The 19204-nt window shown below is 40.8% G+C and overlaps 2 protein-coding genes across 13 annotated transcripts in view; one reads left to right on the top strand and one right to left on the bottom strand.

The window, feature by feature from the left end:
* The window catches only part of MBTD1 (mbt domain containing 1), a 31820-nt gene extending 17367 nt beyond the window's left edge, over positions 1-14453 (top strand). For 10 of the 12 annotated variants that reach the window (XM_055725789.1, XM_055725821.1, XM_055725778.1 and 7 more), the window contains 9 exons: positions 31-119; positions 1453-1687; positions 2965-3020; positions 3291-3395; positions 4235-4382; positions 6922-7004; positions 7336-7570; positions 8236-8313; positions 10476-14453. In XM_055725789.1, the coding sequence (XP_055581764.1) occupies positions 31-119; positions 1453-1687; positions 2965-3020; positions 3291-3395; positions 4235-4382; positions 6922-7004; positions 7336-7570; positions 8236-8313; positions 10476-10594 (1148 nt within the window). In that variant the 3' untranslated portion in view covers positions 10595-14453. The remainder of the gene's footprint in view (positions 1-30; positions 120-1452; positions 1688-2964; positions 3021-3290; positions 3396-4234; positions 4383-6921; positions 7005-7335; positions 7571-8235; positions 8314-10475) is intronic. The other 2 variants (XR_008734948.1, XM_055725837.1) reach the window with 2 other exon arrangements.
* A 550-nt stretch (positions 14454-15003) lies between these two features.
* Positions 15004-17997, bottom strand: LOC129734128 (nucleoside diphosphate kinase). Its single transcript, XM_055725853.1, has 5 exons — positions 17893-17997; positions 17467-17599; positions 16512-16613; positions 15663-15775; positions 15004-15250 (listed from the first exon to the last, which is right to left on the bottom strand). Exons 2-5 carry the CDS (start codon positions 17593-17595, stop codon positions 15133-15135), a joined length of 462 nt encoding a protein of 153 aa, XP_055581828.1. The 5' UTR covers positions 17596-17599; positions 17893-17997; the 3' UTR covers positions 15004-15132.
* Positions 17998-19204: the final 1207 nt, after the last annotated feature.

Genomic DNA, 19204 nt, shown 5'->3' with positions numbered 1-19204 from the left:
GGCTTATTTTTTCCCCTTCATTTGCAACAGCCATCCAACACAAATACACAAACTGGAAAGCTTTTCTAGTGAAACGACTTACTGGTGCCAAAACACTTCCTCCTGACTTTTCTCAGAAGGTAAGGCTGATGCAATGTCAATGATGTACTATAAACGAAATTGCAGCACAATGTGAAGAACTGAGCTATTTTACAATGGCACATTCGCTCCTTTTATGGTGAAGATGATACAGTAGCTTCTTCCCTTAAATACAGTTTTCCTTGAAATCTCTTATCTCCATTTATGTCCACATTTGTATGTATTTGGAAAACTGTTTCTTCTAGCAGACAGAAATTTTCTTGAAAAACAGTCTGTTTTAATTTTCAAGTACCCCAATTAAAAAAAAAGTGCTAATAAGCTACCCTGTGATAGGTAAGAAAAATGAAAACTGATTTTTTCTAACTCAGCAATTATTTTTATCATGCACTATTTCAAGAAACTGAATAAAATGTGTGGTTATAGCACATACTTAGATACAACAAAGTGCGTACTTTAACTGTTAGTATTTTTCGTCTGCTCTGGACTAGATTTTTTTGCTGTCTTTAAGTCATGTCTGTAAGTGTGGCAGCTGCCTGTATAGTGTGCTGTAAGTTTACTTACTAATACTGTGAGAGATGGTACATAGATTTTAATAGGAATATGAGACTTATTTGTTGTCTTACACTACATCTAATATCATTTAAAAAAAAGAAAACCCAAACCAAAAAACCCTTCTGCAGTTGTTAATTTCTATTTAAAAATTGGCTCAGTTAGAAGCCACATTAAACCGTCAAGATCTCAACACTTTGGTGAGTTCATAATGAAAATGGCAAGTCACAGATACTGATTTTTAAACAGAACATATTGTCACAAGGCAGATTAATATCTATTTCCATTCTCTTCCTTTTTGGTATATTATGAAGAAATATGTTTGTGAGTGGCCAGCTTTATGTTGAAGGTTTGTTTTCCATGCCTTGTTTTTTGTAATAAAGTATTTTAATCCTATTTTTTAAGTGCTATATTTTGAGTGTGGATGACAAAGAAAAAACCAAAACATCTTGGTGGTGTGGGGGGAGGGGGGGTAAAATTGTTTCTCAAGGTCATTTTATCTGTTGTTAATTGATCAAACTTTGATTAAGTCAATGGAAAATTCCTGCAACCTATGTGAGAATTGTGTTAGGGGCTGTACTTGATATGATTAAAGAATTGTAGGATCTATTCTAGTTAGTTTTCTGAAAAATTTCATTTTTCCCCCATGTACAATCACATATATATAAAAAAAAAAAAATCAATTGTCATTTTTGCAGGTTGATTAACAAGTGCTTGAATTAACTTAAAAGCACATTGATACTGCGCTTTAATAGCAGAACACAGATGACTAAGGAAAACCAGAGTATATTCTTACGGAATGGGTTTTTTTCCTGTTACTTTAAGGTGTCTGAGAGTATGCAGTATCCATTCAAAACTTCCATGAGAGTAGAAGTTGTTGACAAAACGCACCTTTGTCGAACAAGGGTAGCGGTTGTAGAAAGTGTCATTGGGGGACGGTTAAGACTGCTGTATGAAGAAAGCGAAGACAAAACTGATGACTTCTGGTGCCATATGTACAGTCCACTCATTCATCATATTGGTTGGTCTCGAAGTATAGGACACAGATTCAAAAGATCTGGTAAGCTGCTTGTGTTTCAGAGCTGTCTTTGGGAGCAGTGTTGGCTCGGAGAAGCCTGCCTTCAGCAGTACTGTCACTTTATAGCATTAATAAAACTCTAGCTTGAATAACGAACTAGAAAAACCAACATCATGCCACCTAGGGGGTTTACCTGTTATGTTGTGTTCAGGACTTTCAGTTAAATATATAATTGGTGTATTTTGCAGCACTGGAAAAGCCAAAATAAGCTTTACATTAAATAAGCTTTACATTGATCTGCAGTTCGTAGATATGTAGAAAGGTTCCATGATAAGCAGTGGTTAACAAACTGTCCAAGCAGGAAAACCTCACGCTGCAACGTTCGAGCGTGGTAAGGCTGTTCATGCCGATACCTGGAATTATGCAGTCCTGCTCCACAAGCTCCTAGTTTCTTCATATTTGCCTCTTTTGTACAACACAACATGGACAAGTATCCTATTAGATACTGAATTCTTCTTTAACTTGCAAATTTAAGGACTATAGTATGTTGATATTGCAAGATTGACATGTTTTAGGGGGCATTAGGAGGTCGGCAGGGAAGATGAAGTGATGCAGTTAAGGCCCTTGTTACCTAAAATACAAAAACCCTTGATTTGAATTTGAATATTTAAGGTTTCTAAACAAAAAAGAGCCTGTTTTTCAGTATTTCTCTGCTCCATTGAGGATGTGTCCCTTGGCCAAAACAAATTCCTGTAAAACCTTCTGCAAGGTATCCCTTCAGGAAAACCTTCAGTTTTTCTATTGCTTTAACTTTCACTGAAACCTTTATAAATGAGAGTAGTTAGAGAAATCAAGAACAGCGGCTATTTCCCAGAAATAATGTCTCTTAACAGAGTTCTAGGGGTTCCCCTTGGAAAGTAGTATTCAACAGCTGGCTAAAACCAGGTATAGATACGTATATAAATATATATATGGTTTAAAACTTATTATTTATAATGATAGAAAACAATAACATAGTGCAAAGTAGTTTACTACTTAATTTTTTGCAAAAGCTTCTACGTATATTTGTATGAATTTTGTGACGTAATCAACTGGTCTCTTAAATATTGAACATCGGGGGTTTTCCATAAATGCCCTTGTGTTTATAGAGGTATTTCAGGTAGAAGTCAATAAGGAAAATAAATGGATTATGTCCTCCACGTGTTTGTGGTTGCGATGAATTGCATTGCGTTAGCTAACGTATTCAGAAAAAAACGTGCTATTAACTGTCTGCTCTGTTAACAAAACTTCTGAACAATGTGTGCTGTTATTTCTTGTAGATATTACAAAGAAACAGGACGGGCATTTTGATGCACCACCACACTTATTTATGAAGGTGAGTTTGGTAGCCGGAACACTGTTTTTTCAGCATTGATTGAGGACTTTTAGTTCGTGGTGTGTGTAAAACAGACCTGAAACTCTACTGGAAATACGCCCAGCACAAGCATTACTACTTTTATTTAGGTGCTTACCTAATTTGGCCTCCTTGATATAAGCAGAGGTGACAGAATGGGTATTTCCGTCTGTTGCCTTGGCAGTGTGGGGTTATATTTTGTTCCAGGTCTGTAAGATTCTTAGTGTCTGGTGCTGTTATGTGATTCTTTAGGTAAAAGAGGTTGATGCAGCTGGAGAATGGTTTAAAGAAGGCATGAAATTGGAAGCTATAGACCCCTTAAACCTTTCGGCAATATGTGTGGCAACTATTAGAAAGGTAAGAAAACAAATGTGTATTTGGGGAAGGTAGATAGGAATCCTTTTTTCACTCGCCTTTGTTCAGGCTTGAAACAAAAAGCTCAAAAGCAGAATAAATGCATTTCATTCACATGGTGAATGTATGTAGGATACGTCCATTAATTGTTTATATACCACTGCTATGAAAAACAGTGTACTTGTGTAAATTTTTTTGTCTTTACTTGAATCACTGGAAATTCAGCCTTACCTTTAATTAGAATGTTTGTGAGATTAATTTGCAGGACAGTCTTCTGCTATTTACGCCAAGTGTTTTGCAACTGTTCAGAAAGAAACCTCATCTTGCTGACTTGCAGAAGTCTATGAAAACATTTTAAGGCTGTACTTCTTTCCTAGCTTGATCAAAAGGGAGCCCATTCATGTGAAATCTGTTCTAAAAGGGAAGAAGGTGTAACTAATAGCTTAGAATTGTATAACCTTTCCAATGAGGAGTGTGGCTGTGATTTTGAGTCTTTTTTTCTTATTAATGGTGTGCAGAATAGCCTTGCAAGCTAAAGAATAGGCTGAATTATAAAGCTTTAGAAGTAGAACTGATGTTCACGAGAAAAAACAACTAGAGGTCAGCAAAAGGAAATGTTTATCTCATAACTTCGCAGTTTACAAAGGTACATTCGACAATAGTACACACAATCTTGGAGACAGGTATGATTTGAGGGTTTTGTTACAATTGAATGTCCTTCTAAGTGTGATTCCATTATTACCGAGTTACTTTTCACTCTTTTGAAACATGGCATGCTTTCTTTCTAGCCTTATCACACAGTTAAAGGTATTTAATGTAAAATTTTGTTTTTCTTTATAAAGGTGTTAGCAGATGGCTATCTTATGATTGGGATTGATGGCTCAGAAGCAGCAGATGGGTCTGATTGGTTTTGTTACCATGCCACTTCCCCTTCTATTTTCCCTGTTGGTTTCTGTGAAATTAACATGATTGAACTAACTCCACCCAGAGGTACATATAGCATTCTGACCACATTTTATTTTGAATATTTTTCAGTGATATTGTATGTGCCATATGCTTTGTTTTCTTAGTCTACAAAATTCATGTCACTTTTTAGGACTTTCTCAAGTCTGAAACAAGTACAACAGCGTGACTTCAAAGTAATCTAAAATGGAGATAACGAACGTTTCGTTTAGAAAAAGGCAAATTGAACATCTGATTGATTCTCTGGCTAAAATAATTGGCTTTTGCTGTCGGAAATGGAGGAGAGCCACTGGCTGAGTAGTATATCCATGAAGCAAATGGGAAGTATGCTAGTCCCTGGAAGGACTGTTCAGAGTATGTCGTTGCTTGGGAAGTCCCGCCCGCCAAAGGGATTAACGAACGTTTTAAAAATCTCAGACTTAGGCTAATCCACAGCAATATCAGTTAATTTTTTTGAAGAATATGCACAAGTGAGCTTCGAGGAAGTAGCCGTTAGAGCTGTATGCTGCGTAATCCCTTCTGTGAGAAAAAGCTGTCTGTCCACCAGCACATACACTACAGAAGACTGTATTGCCTTTGTTTTTCCATTTTATTGTCTTGGTCTAGCGATTTATGAAGAAGATTGTAACTAGCTGTGTAACAGCAAATAACGGCTTCCTATGGATTTCTTTCATTCTTCTCATTTTTGCAGGCTTCTACTTGTATTTATTGAATTATTTTTCTAGGTTATAACTACAAAGGCAGTGTAATGCAACATGAAGAAAATAATTTTGTATCACTTTCATTATTGCACACCGATGAATCCATCATCTTTCAGTACGTGGAAAGTGCAGTTGGACAGATAAACTACTATTTTTCAGTCAGCTCATATAGTGGATTTATTGCCTAGCAATTCATGGGTATAATCACCCCTCAGAAATACATGGTGCAACAGTCTCTTACAATAGGAAATGTTTTTTTGCGGGAGGAAAAAGCATGCATATCAATATGTATCAATCAATTTAGAAATAAATACATTAAATTAATGAAGGCAGAAAACCTCCCTTCTATGATTAAACTTTTTCTCTCTATTCTTCAAACACTACCTACATGAGAGTATGTGAATTTTGTTGTTAGCACGTTTATGATGCCTCTGTGTTTCTTGTATCGTGGCAACCTTATTCTTTATCTTCGTGTGTATTTTCCCTTTTATTGCAGTTTTCCGTAAGTCTGGTATCATCCACTGAAAGGTGATTTAGATTACTGCATGTGTGATTTATAAAATAATTTGAAAGAGGAAATAACAGGGGTAAAATACAGAACATAATGCGCATTAGCGTATTTAATAGAACCAAAATGATTTAAAGCTTCTTAGCTCTTACAAGAGAGGTATTTAGTCTCTCCAAATTTTGGGCTTGAAAATGGAGTGTTGGTTAATTCTGACTACTCTAACAAGGACCATGTGCACTTGCCTCTAGTGCATGTGGTGAGAAGCTAATTACAAATATACAAATATATTGGTCTAGCCACAGGAACTGATACGTTATTACCCTTATTAATTGTTAGCTGTTACATCTGTTCCTGCAGGTACTGCATGCCTAATGTGAACAAACTACACTTAGCGATGTGGGTAACTTAAATTTGCTGTGAAGTCGCTGGCCTTCATAAGCTCATTCCTTCCAAACCTCTTCACCTCCTGCTGAAATCAGTAGAAGGTGAAGACGCTTAGACACTTCCAAGCGTGGGATTGCATTTGGGCTGTGAATGTTAGCTGTCCCGAGGAGTCCGGCCGTGCAGCGCCGAGCTGTGACTCAGTGGGAGCTCTCTGCCCCCACTTAGATGAAATCCAGCTGTTCCCCATAGCTCACCATCCTGCTATACTGCAGTCATTTCAGAATGCCCAACACTGCATGCTACTACAAAGAAATCTTTCAAGCTGTTGTTGCTCCAGCTAGAATTTGAGAATTCTTGGTTTAAGCAGCTGTAGAAGTTGCCCTAAGTAAAAACTAATCCTGTGGGGTTATACGTATTCAGTGGATGAACAAAAGCTAAATATATTTGAGAGTTTATTTTCTTCCCTTTATAATAACTTTTAAAACAACATTTAAAAATCCTGTAATTGTCCATATTATTGCTATTTTTAGCCTTGTTTAAGTTTTAAAATATTCACGCTTGCTCTTAGCACTCTGTTCCTAAAAGTCTGTTGATAGCGCAGCTCTTTCCCCACAGGAAAGACGCGGAATGTGCTTAATTACATGATCTGTTCTGGGTCATTTGTGTTGGGGCCCTGTAGAGGTCAAGGATCTGCGTGGACAGAAAGCTTCAAGTATGAAGGATTAATCTTACCATTGAATGACACTTTCTATATTATCCAGAGGTTCATTCATCTTGTTTGTTGCACGTGGGCAATGTCCAGGTGACTGTTCTGTCCCTTAGATCAAAGCTTAGAGAGTGGAAGTTTCTGATGTTAATGTTTTGCTTTTGTTGTGTTTTTGGCCTTAACACAGTGCCAATATACTATTGTTGTTGTTGTTCTTACGCATAACGTTTGCAGTTGATGTCTGAAAATGTTGTTTAAAATCCACAGGTTATACAAAACTCCCTTTTAAATGGTTTGACTACCTCAGGGAAACTGACTCAATAGCAGCACCTGTAAAGCTCTTCAACAAGGTAATAAACATTTTATATGTATATTTAAATTGTATTTAGTAATATCTTTAAATTTCAGTCTGCATAGTCCATGAATTGACCCATTTTATTAAATCCAATTTTGAAAAATTAGAGCCACAGACACTTCTAGAAGTAAGAACCATTTGAGGATATTAAGCTTGAATGTTTTTAAATGTTAAATAAGTACAGGGGTATGTGAAATAATATATTAAATTATTCTTGGTATTTTCCTACATGAAGTTGACTGAAATATTATTACAACACTGTGCTTAAATCATGTTAATTAATGTGTGTGTTCACTGGTGTTTTCCCTGTCTGTTTGCTTTTCCAGGAAGTTCCAAACCATGGGTTTCATGTTGGAATGAAACTGGAGGCTGTTGATCTGATGGAACCTCGGCTGGTATGTGTGGCCACAGTAACTCGCATTATCCATCGTCTTTTGAGGATACACTTTGATGGGTGGGAAGATGAATATGATCAGTGGGTGGATTGCGAGTCCCCAGACCTCTATCCGGTGGGATGGTGTCAGCTAACTGGATATCAACTACAGCCTCCAGCGCCACAATGTAAGTTCCTTTCTGTAAATAATGCAGCAGTTACTTACTGGTCCCTGTTCATGGGTGATGATCTTTCTGACTTTATCCTTTTCAAGGATGAAGGTCAGCAGGCAGAACAAGGATAGAACAAATTTTTGCTGATGCTTAGAAGTACGCAGTTCTAATCAATTCCACCTTGACTTCTAAAGTACTTCTGCGTGTTTCTGTGGCTACTTACTGTTCTTTAAAGCCAGAAGATGCTAATTTGATGCAGGGCAAAAAAAAGCCTGTTACTTGTCAGTTCTGGATAATATCACTGAGAATTTGTATTGCTTTAAGATTGCAAATATATATGCTTTACATACTGAATTTGATGGAACTCAATGTGTGCGTAGCTATTCATGTGGGAAGGATATATGTAAGAAGGCTGTATTTTTAGTGCATCAAGACTTGTCCTGTTAGGTCAAATTATATGATGATAATTGATAACTGCATTTTGATAACTTAGTTGTTTAATGAGAGGGTAATAGTAGTTATTGTTAGTAGCTTAATGGGAGGCCTTTCCCACAATAAAGGTATTCTGCCTTCGTTCAGTCACTAAGGAAATGCTCTGTAACTATGTAGCAGCTTTGACACATTCTGAAGTGTTTTTCCAAGGTACTACACTTTAATTTTGAATTCTTAATTTTTTGCAGCATCAAGAGATAGCCAGTCAAGTTCATCAAAGCAAAAGAAGAAAGCTAAATCACAGCAGTACAAAGGACATAAGAAAAGTGGGTGACAAAGTAGTGTTTTCACTTTTCTGTTTAAAAAGTTTGTGGCCTCTCCCCAAGTCCCTATTCAATTTGGAAATGCATGTGTGTAAACAGCTGTTATACTTAAAGGTGCAGTATACCATAAAAGGAACATTTTAATTGAGAAGAACCATTTTTTATAACTTGCAACAGGGTAGATGTTGCTAATAATAATTTGTATGAATTGTAGGTGGACAACTGCTACAATATTTTTTGTATTTGAACATTTTAATTTAATACATTGACTGTGTAGGTATACTGCCTTGTACAAAATGGGTATCAATTAACACAGTTTTAACTCTGCTCTTTGTAACACAGGTGTAGGAATAAGAACCAGGTTACTTGGATCAGAAAGAATGAGATGTAGGAAATTCAACTTGCCATCTAGATGACTCCTTTTTAAAACCAAAAAAAGTTACTTATTTGCCAGGTTTTTTAGATGAGACATCTGTGGGAAGCTGTATGTAAATAAAACTTCTATATGATTATTTTCAGAAACAATAAATAGCATTGCTGTATGTGACTCTACTTGTCACAGTAAAACATAGTAATGACATTTTTAAGAATCTGAAGTGTTGGGGTTCTTTTTGAAGTAATTGTTTCTCTCAGGATCAAATTATCTGTAAAATTCACAACCAGTTTGAATTTGCACAAATGCATGTTTTGCATGCTCCATACTTTTGTTTCCATGGCTGGTTTAAACTGAAAATCTGTTTTGTATGAGTATAATAAAGGGAGTAGAGGTAGCCAGTTGCGAGAGCACCTTGTGCCTTCTCCCATCATTCTTCTCTGGAAACAGATCCATCTGTATTCTCTCCTCTAAGCAATATTGTAGTTTCATATGGCAGTTCAATTCCAAAGGTTGTATCATTTAGACAGCACTTCTGTTGTCCTCCACAGATCAAGATTCTTGATCAGAGTTGGGCATAATGTAGGGAAAAGTGGTTGGGGGGGGGGGAAGAAAGCAGCAAGGGGTTGTGGCCTGTGCAGGTGGGAGGAGACATCTATTAAAGAAGTGAAAAAAGCGCTTGCATTATGCTGCAACTTTTTGACATCTTTCAATATCCTAATTTTTAAATTTTATTTTTATTTAGCACAAGAGTTAATTTCAACATGGAAGGTGACATGGAAAAATAATAAAAGAATAATCAAATGACTTCTAAGTTACTGCAGGGCTACTAGTAGCAACAAGTTATGGGTGGGGTTTTTATCTTTCACTGCATATTTCTGCATTTCAGGATACATTGATAATGCATGTAAACTTTGTATTCGGTAGCTGTAAGCTTTAATACTCTTCTTACCCATTTGGTCATAGAGAACGTTTTATTATTGTATAATCGACCCTTTAATGGGGGTACTGCACCTTTAATGAAAGTCTTGACGTGTTTTGTTTTCTTCTTTTCATTGTGCTCATATTATGGTAATTCTCGCTATTCATGAAGCTGTAAAAGTAATTGTGATGTTATTGCTATTCATAACATCTTTTTTAATGTCTTAGATCTCATTTCTGTTTTCTTTTTACAAAAGAAAGGAGAGAGGAAATTTATACTACAAAAAATGTTTTTCTTGAATGAAACTTGTCTTCTGAGATCTTAAAATTCTAACCATGTATTCAGAAACTTTGTCAATATTATTTTCTTCTTTCACAGATCACTTATAGTAATTAGGCTAAGAAATGTGAATTTTTGACTGTAAATGGCCAACAGTTAATCTTTTTATTTGCATAAAGACTAAGTAGGAAGTAAGGAGTAAAGAAAAGAGTAAACGGTAAAATAAGCATTGTTCTCTGCAGCAGTCATTGTTCCTGTTAGCATGTTCAGTTACCACCTTAAACCAGTGTTTTAAAATACCGAATTCTTGAGAAAACCTGTAGAGAATATGTTATTGTAAGTAATTTCTTCAAATATGTTAATATTTGCATAACTTGTTAATATGAGCATAACTTAAGGTTCAGCTTACAGTCAGACAACATCTGCTTTCTGTGGGATACCAAGTGTTAAAAGAAGAATCACTAAAATGCAGAATATAATAAAATGGGAAATCCGGGGTCTGTTCCTAATTTAAATAATATTAAGTAGATTTAAGGAAAAGTTGTACTTTGAATTTTATAGATCTGTAACGTTCAACTTTTTATTTTTTAGTGACTTCATTGCAGCTGAAGGAGGAGTTATTAGATGGAGAAGAGTATAGCTTCCTCCAAGGAGCATCTGATCAGGAAAGCAACGGATCTGCCAGTTACTACATCAAACAAGAACCATGAGGCAGCTTGGAAAAGCCTGGGGAGAGTACTGGTGATAGGAAAGGAGCCTTTCTCCAAGACTGACTGACTTTGTTCCCACTTCGCTGGTACAGTTCAGGTGACTGTACCTGGGGCACTTTGCTAACTGTAGATGAGTTAGACTCAGTTCAGAATTTTTTGGAAGGCGGGGAAACTATTTTAGTGAAAAAGATTTTTCAATTTATTAAAAAAAAAAAAATGGACACTTTTGTGTTGTATTTGAAGCTTTTGAAAGAATTTTGTAATATTTTCAAGTTCAGATTTATTGTGCATTGTTAACAAGAACTGAAATTCTAATTTTTTGGTAAGATTAAAGTTTAATTAGCATGATTGTGGGAAGCGGTTGGAGGACGATATAGTTGCAAATACAAATGAACTGTCATAACAAATGAACCTTTTTGGTACAAGTTGGGAGGCTTTTAGACTCTTGTGAACTGCACTGGTCACGCCTCTGGTGTTTTTGGTTTTGTTTTTTTTATTGTGAAGATACGGCATTTAAGCCCTAATTAAGAGACATAAATTGTATGTGAAAGATTGTCCTGTAAAGCTCTACTCAGTGAGTAGCCCCAGTTGCAATGGAGCCATCATCTGAGGAAGATTTTAACTTTTCGAGATGTTTTTATTTAGTTTAAATACTTTTTTTTTTATATAGGATTTTTTTTTAAAATAAGTTCCTTAGGGTCTGGTTCAGTGCCCATCGATATCAGAAGCCTTGTCTCCACTGACTACAGTGGGCATTGGATTGGGACTGTAAAGCTCTTGTCTGTACATGAATGTCTGTAGTCTGGCAATGCTTCAGCAAATGTTTACAGAGCCCTATGCCAAACTGGAATTTCAGAAAATTCCCTCATTTGGAAGATTATTTTTAGCTATTAATTTAGACTGAAGAAGAAACTTAGATGGACAGTAACTCAGTCCTCCCTTGGTAGTGGGAAGGAACTTCTGAGTATTCTTCTGATAATTTGTTTTCCATTCAGAAAGACCTAGCTGTTTCCTTACCATCTCTAAATATTTATTTGTGAACGTTTAAAACCGGCATTCAGCGTGGTTTCAGGTGACCTAAAAGGAGCCATACATTGTGGATTAAAACTAATTCCATTCCGCACAGCCTGCAATATTCTTTTCTTGCTGCAATAGTGTAATACAGAAGTTGAGACTTGAGAACAGTATATAAATCACATACTGTCTAGTATATGATTCATACACTGGTTTTGCTTATTGCCTGGAGCCCTTGTGTCTCACTTCAAGTATCCCATTAGCCCCACTTGCCTAACTGTCCAGACTTTTTTAAAGTCAAGAGTCATGTAAAAGGGTGAAAATGACTACCAGTAAAATACACAGTAGTTTAGCATGAGCTCTTAATAATTTGGGTTTCATCTTTCCGTATTTTTAAAACTGTGTCCATTTTTGTAAAGGATCTCATTCGTGGAGTCGATTAGTAAAATGGTTAATCAGCCCTGCAGAGCTGTGACTGGAAAAATGTGCGTCAAGAGCTTTAGCTTTTACCAGTAAGGTTCATTAACTAAACTCAGGAATTAACTGCATATGTTCTATAAGTGCTTCTGGGTCTTAGCAGGTCCCCTTCAGAGCAGTACAATGATCATCTGACTCTTGACCATAAATTAGGGCTTAAAAAAATAATCAAACTGATTAATGTCTGTGTTCCTACAGCCTAAGAAATGCTTTAAGGATATCGACCCACAGAGCCCCAGGAGACCATTTTTGTATATTGTTGTTTGAGCTTAAAAAAAAAAAAGTGCATAGAAAGTTGAAAACCAGCAATTTGATTATTTTCTAAAATATTGCTCTAACTTTGGGTACATAGTATTGGTAATATGCACAGGTTTACCTCATTCTATGCAAGAGGGGTTAATTATGTAAAGTTTTGTATTTACTACTGGAAGTTAAAAATGTCCTGTATAGTGTAGGAATGTCTGGAATTCTCTTCTCCCTTACTGGTAAAATTTCTTAAATACTGACCCCTTTTTAACAACAGCTTCTTATATTGACAGAATCTGGTTATCAGATTATAACTATCTATAAGTTCAGGTGGTGAAGACATTTTAGCTCTCTAAAATAGCCATAGAAAGGACTTTGTCAGGCTTGGTAGGCTTCAAATATGTTCTCTCAGATTCTGACCCACCCGTGATGTTTCTTTTGAACAGACTGGATTGGAGAAGTAGGATTAGAGACCATTGTAATGACACTTTGAGCCTTATTTTTTTTCCTGTGTTCTCAATTTTACCTGCTGTAAAATCAAGCTCTGCAAACATTGATTTGGTTTGGTAAGTACATCGCTATCGATTTTTTTTTTTTTACTTTTTTTTTTTTAATGCCACAACTTGCAGATTGTCCCAGTCAGCTGGCACAACCTTGCTTTCTTCTCTCATCGATAGCTTCTGGCTTAAGTGGAAAAACTGTTGCGTTAATTTGTGTTTCATAATGTGAAAGATTGGGCTAGTAATGAGCAAGGTCTGTTGCCAAGTTGCTAAACCTTGGGCTTCTGTGTGTTGCCCAGGCTCACACCTGATTTCTGAGTTACAGCCTTCATATGTCTAGGGAACACGAGCGTGGAAGTTGAACGTGCTTCTAGTGTTAGAGAAATGCAAGAATCTGATTTGAAGTCTGTCGGTCATTATAATGTTCTTTGAAAATAGGTATTTTATCCATTAAACACTAAAGTATGTGAGTTGACGTGCGTTCTCAGATACACACGTGACTTCAGCAGGAGTTGGGTGATGTTTCTGGTGTTCCTGAATTCAAAATACACCCAACTGTGTAATTGTCAAATACAGTGAAATCTGTCCTAAGCAAACCACCTGAGGAACGAATTGAAGCCACTTCCTTAAGGAGAACCGGAGCAAAATTCTACCAGGTATTTAGAGTGGTCTCTTTGGAGAGTGGGCTACCTGTCGGCTATGGTATCCATAGCATGGGCTTCACTGTATTTGTAAAGCATTTGTTATTTAACATGGCTTGAGGTATTTTTATCTTCGCTTTAAGCCGTGTTACTTGGCTAAAAGAGCAGCAAAGTGTTGGACATCTGAAATCTTCAATGGGGTTAAACTAATTTCAGTATTTGGCATAGCAGGTTTTTATAACCTATAAGGTAGTGCAAGTTATGTACCTTCCTTTGCAGCTACCCTTCCTTTATTGCTCAAAATTTTTCTGCTGATCTTTGATTTTTATGTTATTTTTAAATACAACTCTCTAACCTTTTCCTTGCTGCATCTGAGGAAAGCTAAAGCAGTTATCGATTCCTTGTTCTACGGATACTAACACGGGTTTCAGTGTTTGTTTGGGTTTTTTTTATTGTTGTTTTATGTGATGTGAATACCCTCTCCCGTCAATATTTGTATGATGGTGCTAATATATTTGGTAACAATCCTTTATTGGGAAGGGATTTTAAAAAGCTGTGATTTCAACTGAATTTTTCTTCCTTTTAATTTTCGTATTTAAAACAAAATGCCACAGCCATTTTTACAAAGAAAGCATCAGCTTTGGCCCCTGGGAAAATGTTGGGGCGGGAATCAAGACTAAACAAATAGGGTTTTTACATCATTTCTCTATGTATTTGATATATAGATCAATATCTGTACAAATTTAATCTTTTATTTTCTTGGTAATTTGTGTGGTCAATGAGAGAATTTAAAGCTTTCTCATGCAATGTACATAACAGTGAAAAAAATGCTTTTGGAGAAATTAATGTTACTTTCATTTTTACGAGACTGCAGATTTTCAGCATGGATGTGAAAAGCATTAAAATTATAACTTTGTGTACAAGATGAAAATAATTCACTAAATTTGCCTTTTTTACACAAAATAAAAATGATAAAAAGTCTTTCTGAAGTGTGCTTGAGTTGTGTTTAAAATGCACTCCTTGGCATATAAGCACATTCCAGCTTGTTTCTTTTCCAAGAGAATGGATAAAATAAAACGTTCAGGGTTTCATTTGTTGTTGGTAAGTAACAGTGTCTGCAGCTCAGCGCAAGGCAAGGTGTTTAGTCTGTGAAGGTAAGCGTTTACTAGAGGGCAGGATCTGCCCTCGGCTCTCATGAAGAATAGTTGTGTAGAGAGCAAAATTGTGTCAGGGTCTACCACCACCTGTTACTCAGTTCCACTGTGCTGGAAGTAGCTCACCCAGCCCCTCAGCCCTCCCTCTGCAAAGTCGCTTTTGCAATTGTTAAGTTTCACAGTAGCCTTCAGAGCAACTTTGCAGTGAACAAAAAACACTACGTTTTCATTCTGATCTGCCTGTACATAGATTGCGTTAACTCTCCCTGCTTATACAGGAAACAACTATATTTCCTAAGATGAAAATACTGAATAAGTAAAGTTACTTGAGTATCTGAAAGCAGTATTTGTTTTGTAGTGAATGCAACCACAACAAGTTAAGTTCATATTCATTTATTTGATGGCGCTGAAAATGACTAAGATAACCGTGGTGATAATTGCTCCCAGGTCAATAGCTGGAATGAGATGATGTGTTCAGAAGGCACAATTCACCGTGGAAACTCATTTCACTCATAGATCCAATCATGTGCACAAGATTTGAAGTCAACAAGCTCTGCAGGTTTGAACCACAGGTTGATCTCCTTCTGCGCGCTTTCTACAGAGTCGCTGCCGTGAATGATGTTTCTGTGGAAGGAGACAAACACATTGCTCTGTATAGAAACACATTTTCAGCAACCACGTAGTTCTCTATATGCAAAAACTTGGACGAAGCATCTAGAGCTGCAAGGCTACTGTTTTCAGGTACAGCGATGCTCCCCCTCTCCCTGCTAACTAAGCCTAGCAGACAGTGAGTAGGGCTACTTCACTACCACAGCCACTGCCACCGACTGATCTTACACAAAGCTCTGACGAGGAGCTGCATTTCAAAACAAGCCTCTTTTGTACCAAGCCATTTCCTTAAGTTGCCGATATAAATGGTGACCTGCAAATAAAATACCATCAGACTAGGATATCTACCAACAATTTTGACTTCCTAGAATAAAAGGCTAAAACCTCAATGGTGCTAATCTGAATTGATAACTAATAGAGCACAAACCTTCCTACTTGAATGCAGAAGTCACCACGGATGGTACCAGGCTTAGAGTCCGCCGGGTTTGTTTCCCCTAGCATTACTCTCCCCGTTTTAACCACGTTGAGTCCTTCCCATACCTTAAAGAAGAGACAAAACAAATCCTATTAATCCATGCTTATAGAAAACACCAAAGATTAATCTTTGCTAGTAACAGACTTAAACAAGAAACAAGGGCTCCAGCACTAAAAAAAAAAAAAAAAAACTGTCTAGCCAAGCATCTCTCTCAGGCCTGTGAAGATGACTAGGAAAAAACATTAACTTAAAGCGATTATAAAAAGGACTATAACTGTTGTCACTCCTGTAAAGGAGGTAGTTTACCAAGCTTCAGAGTCAACTGACATACAAGGCCAACTTCAAAACCTTTCTGCTGTGACAGGCTAAGGTCAGGCGCAGGCGCCCCTAGGCACATAGTCAAAACAGGAGGAGATGCCACCAGGTGAATTATATTGGTTTTGGAGGGGGTGGAAAAAAAAAAATTACACAGAAAAAAAGATGGGCTTCTGTGAGACAGCCCTAACCTTTTTTTTGCCTAAAACACACTATTCTTTGGTGCAGAAACTGGCTTACAGGAATTTTGCTTAATATGTATTAAGCATTTTAATAGGCACTTTATAAATGCGCACTTTAGTTCTTGTTAAAACGCAGTAACTTTTCTTGATTGTCTTCATTTTAATTTGGTTTTCTTTTGCCACTACCAGAACTGGGTAGTTTTAAGTGTTTTTGTAACAGTACCTGTGAAGACTTAAAATTTATTTTCAGAGCAAGACAAATATACCCAAGGAAGTAGTCTTCAGGTAAAACCAAGGCACTTACCATGGCCACAATGGGTCCAGAGTTCATATATTTCACCAAACCTGGGTAGAACGGTCGGTCTTTCAGGTCAATATAATGTTGTTTGAGAAGGTCTTCAGAAGCCTTTAAGAGGGCAGATGTCACATTACATGTCACTTTCAAAATACCATACCGCAAAAGGTGTCGCTGTAAGGGTACAGCATCAGCGACTGGATCCACCAGCCGCGCATGTTCCCGACAGGCGCTGCAGCGCTCTCCTGGGCTTTGATTAGAGTCCCCGGTGTGAAATCAAAGGAGCACGTGACACCCGCCTTGTGTGGTGCAAGGAGCTGCCCACGCGATTTCACTGCGCGGCAGCGATCCCCACCTGAGGGGCAGCTGCTGCCCCCACCGCCCTCAGCCAGGGCATTTCAGGTCCCTGCACTGAGCCATCCAGGCAAATCCTGGTTCCTGGTGCCCCCCCCGGGGCAGGACCCATCGCAGTGGCAGAGGCGACGTCAAGGTGCCAGGGGGCAACCCCGAGGTGCCTAAGGAGGGGGAAAGGGGGGGGACACCCCGAGGTGCCTGGGGGGGGAGGGGACAGACACGGGGGGGAGGACACCCCGAGGTGCCTGGGGGGGAGGGGACGGACACGGGGGGGGGGGACACCCCAAGGTGCCTGGGGGGGAGGGGACGGACACGGGGGGGGGGGACACCCCGAGGTGCCTGGGGACGACGACGACGACACGGGGGGGGGGGACACCCCGAGGTGCCTGGGGACGACGACGACGACACGGGGGGGGGGGGGGGGACGGAACGGACACGGGGGGGGGGGGGGGACGGAACGGACACGGGGGGGGGGGGGGGGGGAGACACCCCGAGGTGCCGGGGGGGGGGGGGACGGACACGGGGGGGGGGACACCCCGAGGTGCCGGGGGGGACCGAAAGGGGGGGCACACCCCGAGGTGCCGGGGGGGGGGGTAGTTCCGGCACTCACGTGCACGAGCTTCATGGCCACCAGGCGGAAGCCCTTCTGCTCGAACCGCTTGATGATCTCCCCCACCAGCCCCCGCTGGACGCCGTCGGGTTTGATGGCGATGAAGGTGCGCTCGGCGTTGGCCGCCATGGCGCTGCGGGGCACGGGGACGGGCGGGCTCAGGCGCGGCACCGCCCCTCCCCCGCCGCCGCCGCCGCCGCCTCAAGGCCGGAAGGAGCCGGCGCCCGCCCCGCCCCGCCCGCGTGGCACCGGGCTCGCGTGTGCGCCCCCCCGACCGCGGCCCGCTCCCGCCGCTCGCCCAGGCCAGGCCCGCAGCCCCCGGTGCTGAGGCGGCGCGGCCCAGCGCCCCCCCCGGCCCGGCAACGCCTCCCCGCCCGAAGCGGCGCGGGGCGCAGCGCGGCGGCCCCAGCCCGGCCCCCCCCTCACCTCGCCGGAGCTGCCGCCCGCGCCGCGCCCGCCGGAGAAAGAGAAGGAGGAAGCGGGCGCGCGCCGGATGCCCCGCCCTGCGCAGGGGAGGGGCCGCGCGCCCTGCGCCGCTTGGGGGCGGGGCCGCCCGGGCCGGGGGCGCGCTTGGGCGCCAGCGCTGCGGGACGGGCCGGTCGGCGCCGCAGCCCTTCCCCCCGCACCGGCTGGGGTCCGCTGCCCTCCCCCCGCACCGGCTGGGACCCCCGCGCTCCCCCCGCACCGGCGGGACCCGCTGCGCTCCCCCCGCACGGCTGGGCCCCCCCGCACTGGCCGGGCCGGTGGCAGTTGATGGCCGGTGGCAGCTGCCGCCCCCGCCCGCCCGGGGGCCGCCCCGGGGGTTATTCCCGTCCAGTCGCGGCGGCGGGCCCGCAGGCCTTCCCACAGCGGAGATTTAAGTACGCTCAGTCGTTATTTGATTTACTACACATTCAGTCATTATTTAATTTACTACACATTCAGGCGTTATTTGATTTATTACACACTCGGTCATTATTTGATTTACTCCGCGGCGCTCGCTTTGCTGCCCCAGAGACCCCCCGCGCTGCCCGCTGCTGGCTGCCACCGCCGGCCTGGCCGCTGGATCGGTAACCCGGGGAAGTTACCGGCGATTCTGTCGCGATATGGGAGGATGAAGCTGCGGAGCGTCAAACAGCAGCTGTAAAACTCCACGGCCCTTGGAGCCATGTCACCACGAGAACCGGGAAGAGCATTGTTACACTGATGGTTGCTGCTTGACCCTTCGCTAATCCACAAAACACCTTTCCGGTGCCCTCCCTGAGCTGGTTACCATCGTGCGCCATCGCGGCACGGGTAGTACCACCAAAATACCCTTTGTAGGACCTACACAGCCTCTGGTGACGGGCCACTTGCGACTAGAGAAACTGGCCACGCTCCTCGGGCACCCCAGATGCGCAGAGCATGACGTTCCTCTGCGAGGCAGCTGGCCTCCACCTCCTCTCGGTCTCGACACGTTAGAAATGCTCATCGGTAGCTTTCTGACAACCCCCACGTCTCCAGATAACCCACATTTCTCTTATTTTGTAGTAAGCAAACCAAGAACAAGACATCTCAAGTAATCCTCCAAGCAAAAACGGAACTGGAGGCTACTCATCTGGTGCACAGGTTTGTCGCGTATTCCCTTTTCTCTAACAACCTTTAACTTAATTATTTGTCTTCTATAACACTGAATATTTTCAGAAGAGAATCTAAGAAGCCTCCCTATAGTTTGGTTGTTCGGGAATTTGTTCCCTCTTCTTAGACTCATTAATTAGGT

Source organism: Falco cherrug, chromosome 1, assembly GCF_023634085.1.
Source record: "Falco cherrug isolate bFalChe1 chromosome 1, bFalChe1.pri, whole genome shotgun sequence".
Classification (NCBI taxonomy): domain Eukaryota; kingdom Metazoa; phylum Chordata; class Aves; order Falconiformes; family Falconidae; genus Falco; species Falco cherrug.
Note: the sequence above shows the minus strand (reverse complement) of the source record. Positions and strands in the feature narration are given on the sequence as shown.

Coding starts and splice junctions, on each gene's coding strand:
- LOC129734128 (XM_055725853.1), bottom strand. CDS start 17,595: ATGGCGGCCAACGCCGAGCGCACCTTCATCGCCATCAAACCCGACGGC. Junction 15,776..16,511: donor CTGGACCCATTGTGGCCATG/GTAAGTGCCTTG, acceptor CTCTTCTTTAAG/GTATGGGAAGGACTCAACGT. Junction 15,251..15,662: donor TTCTGCATTCAAGTAGGAAG/GTTTGTGCTCTA, acceptor CTCCTTCCACAG/AAACATCATTCACGGCAGCG.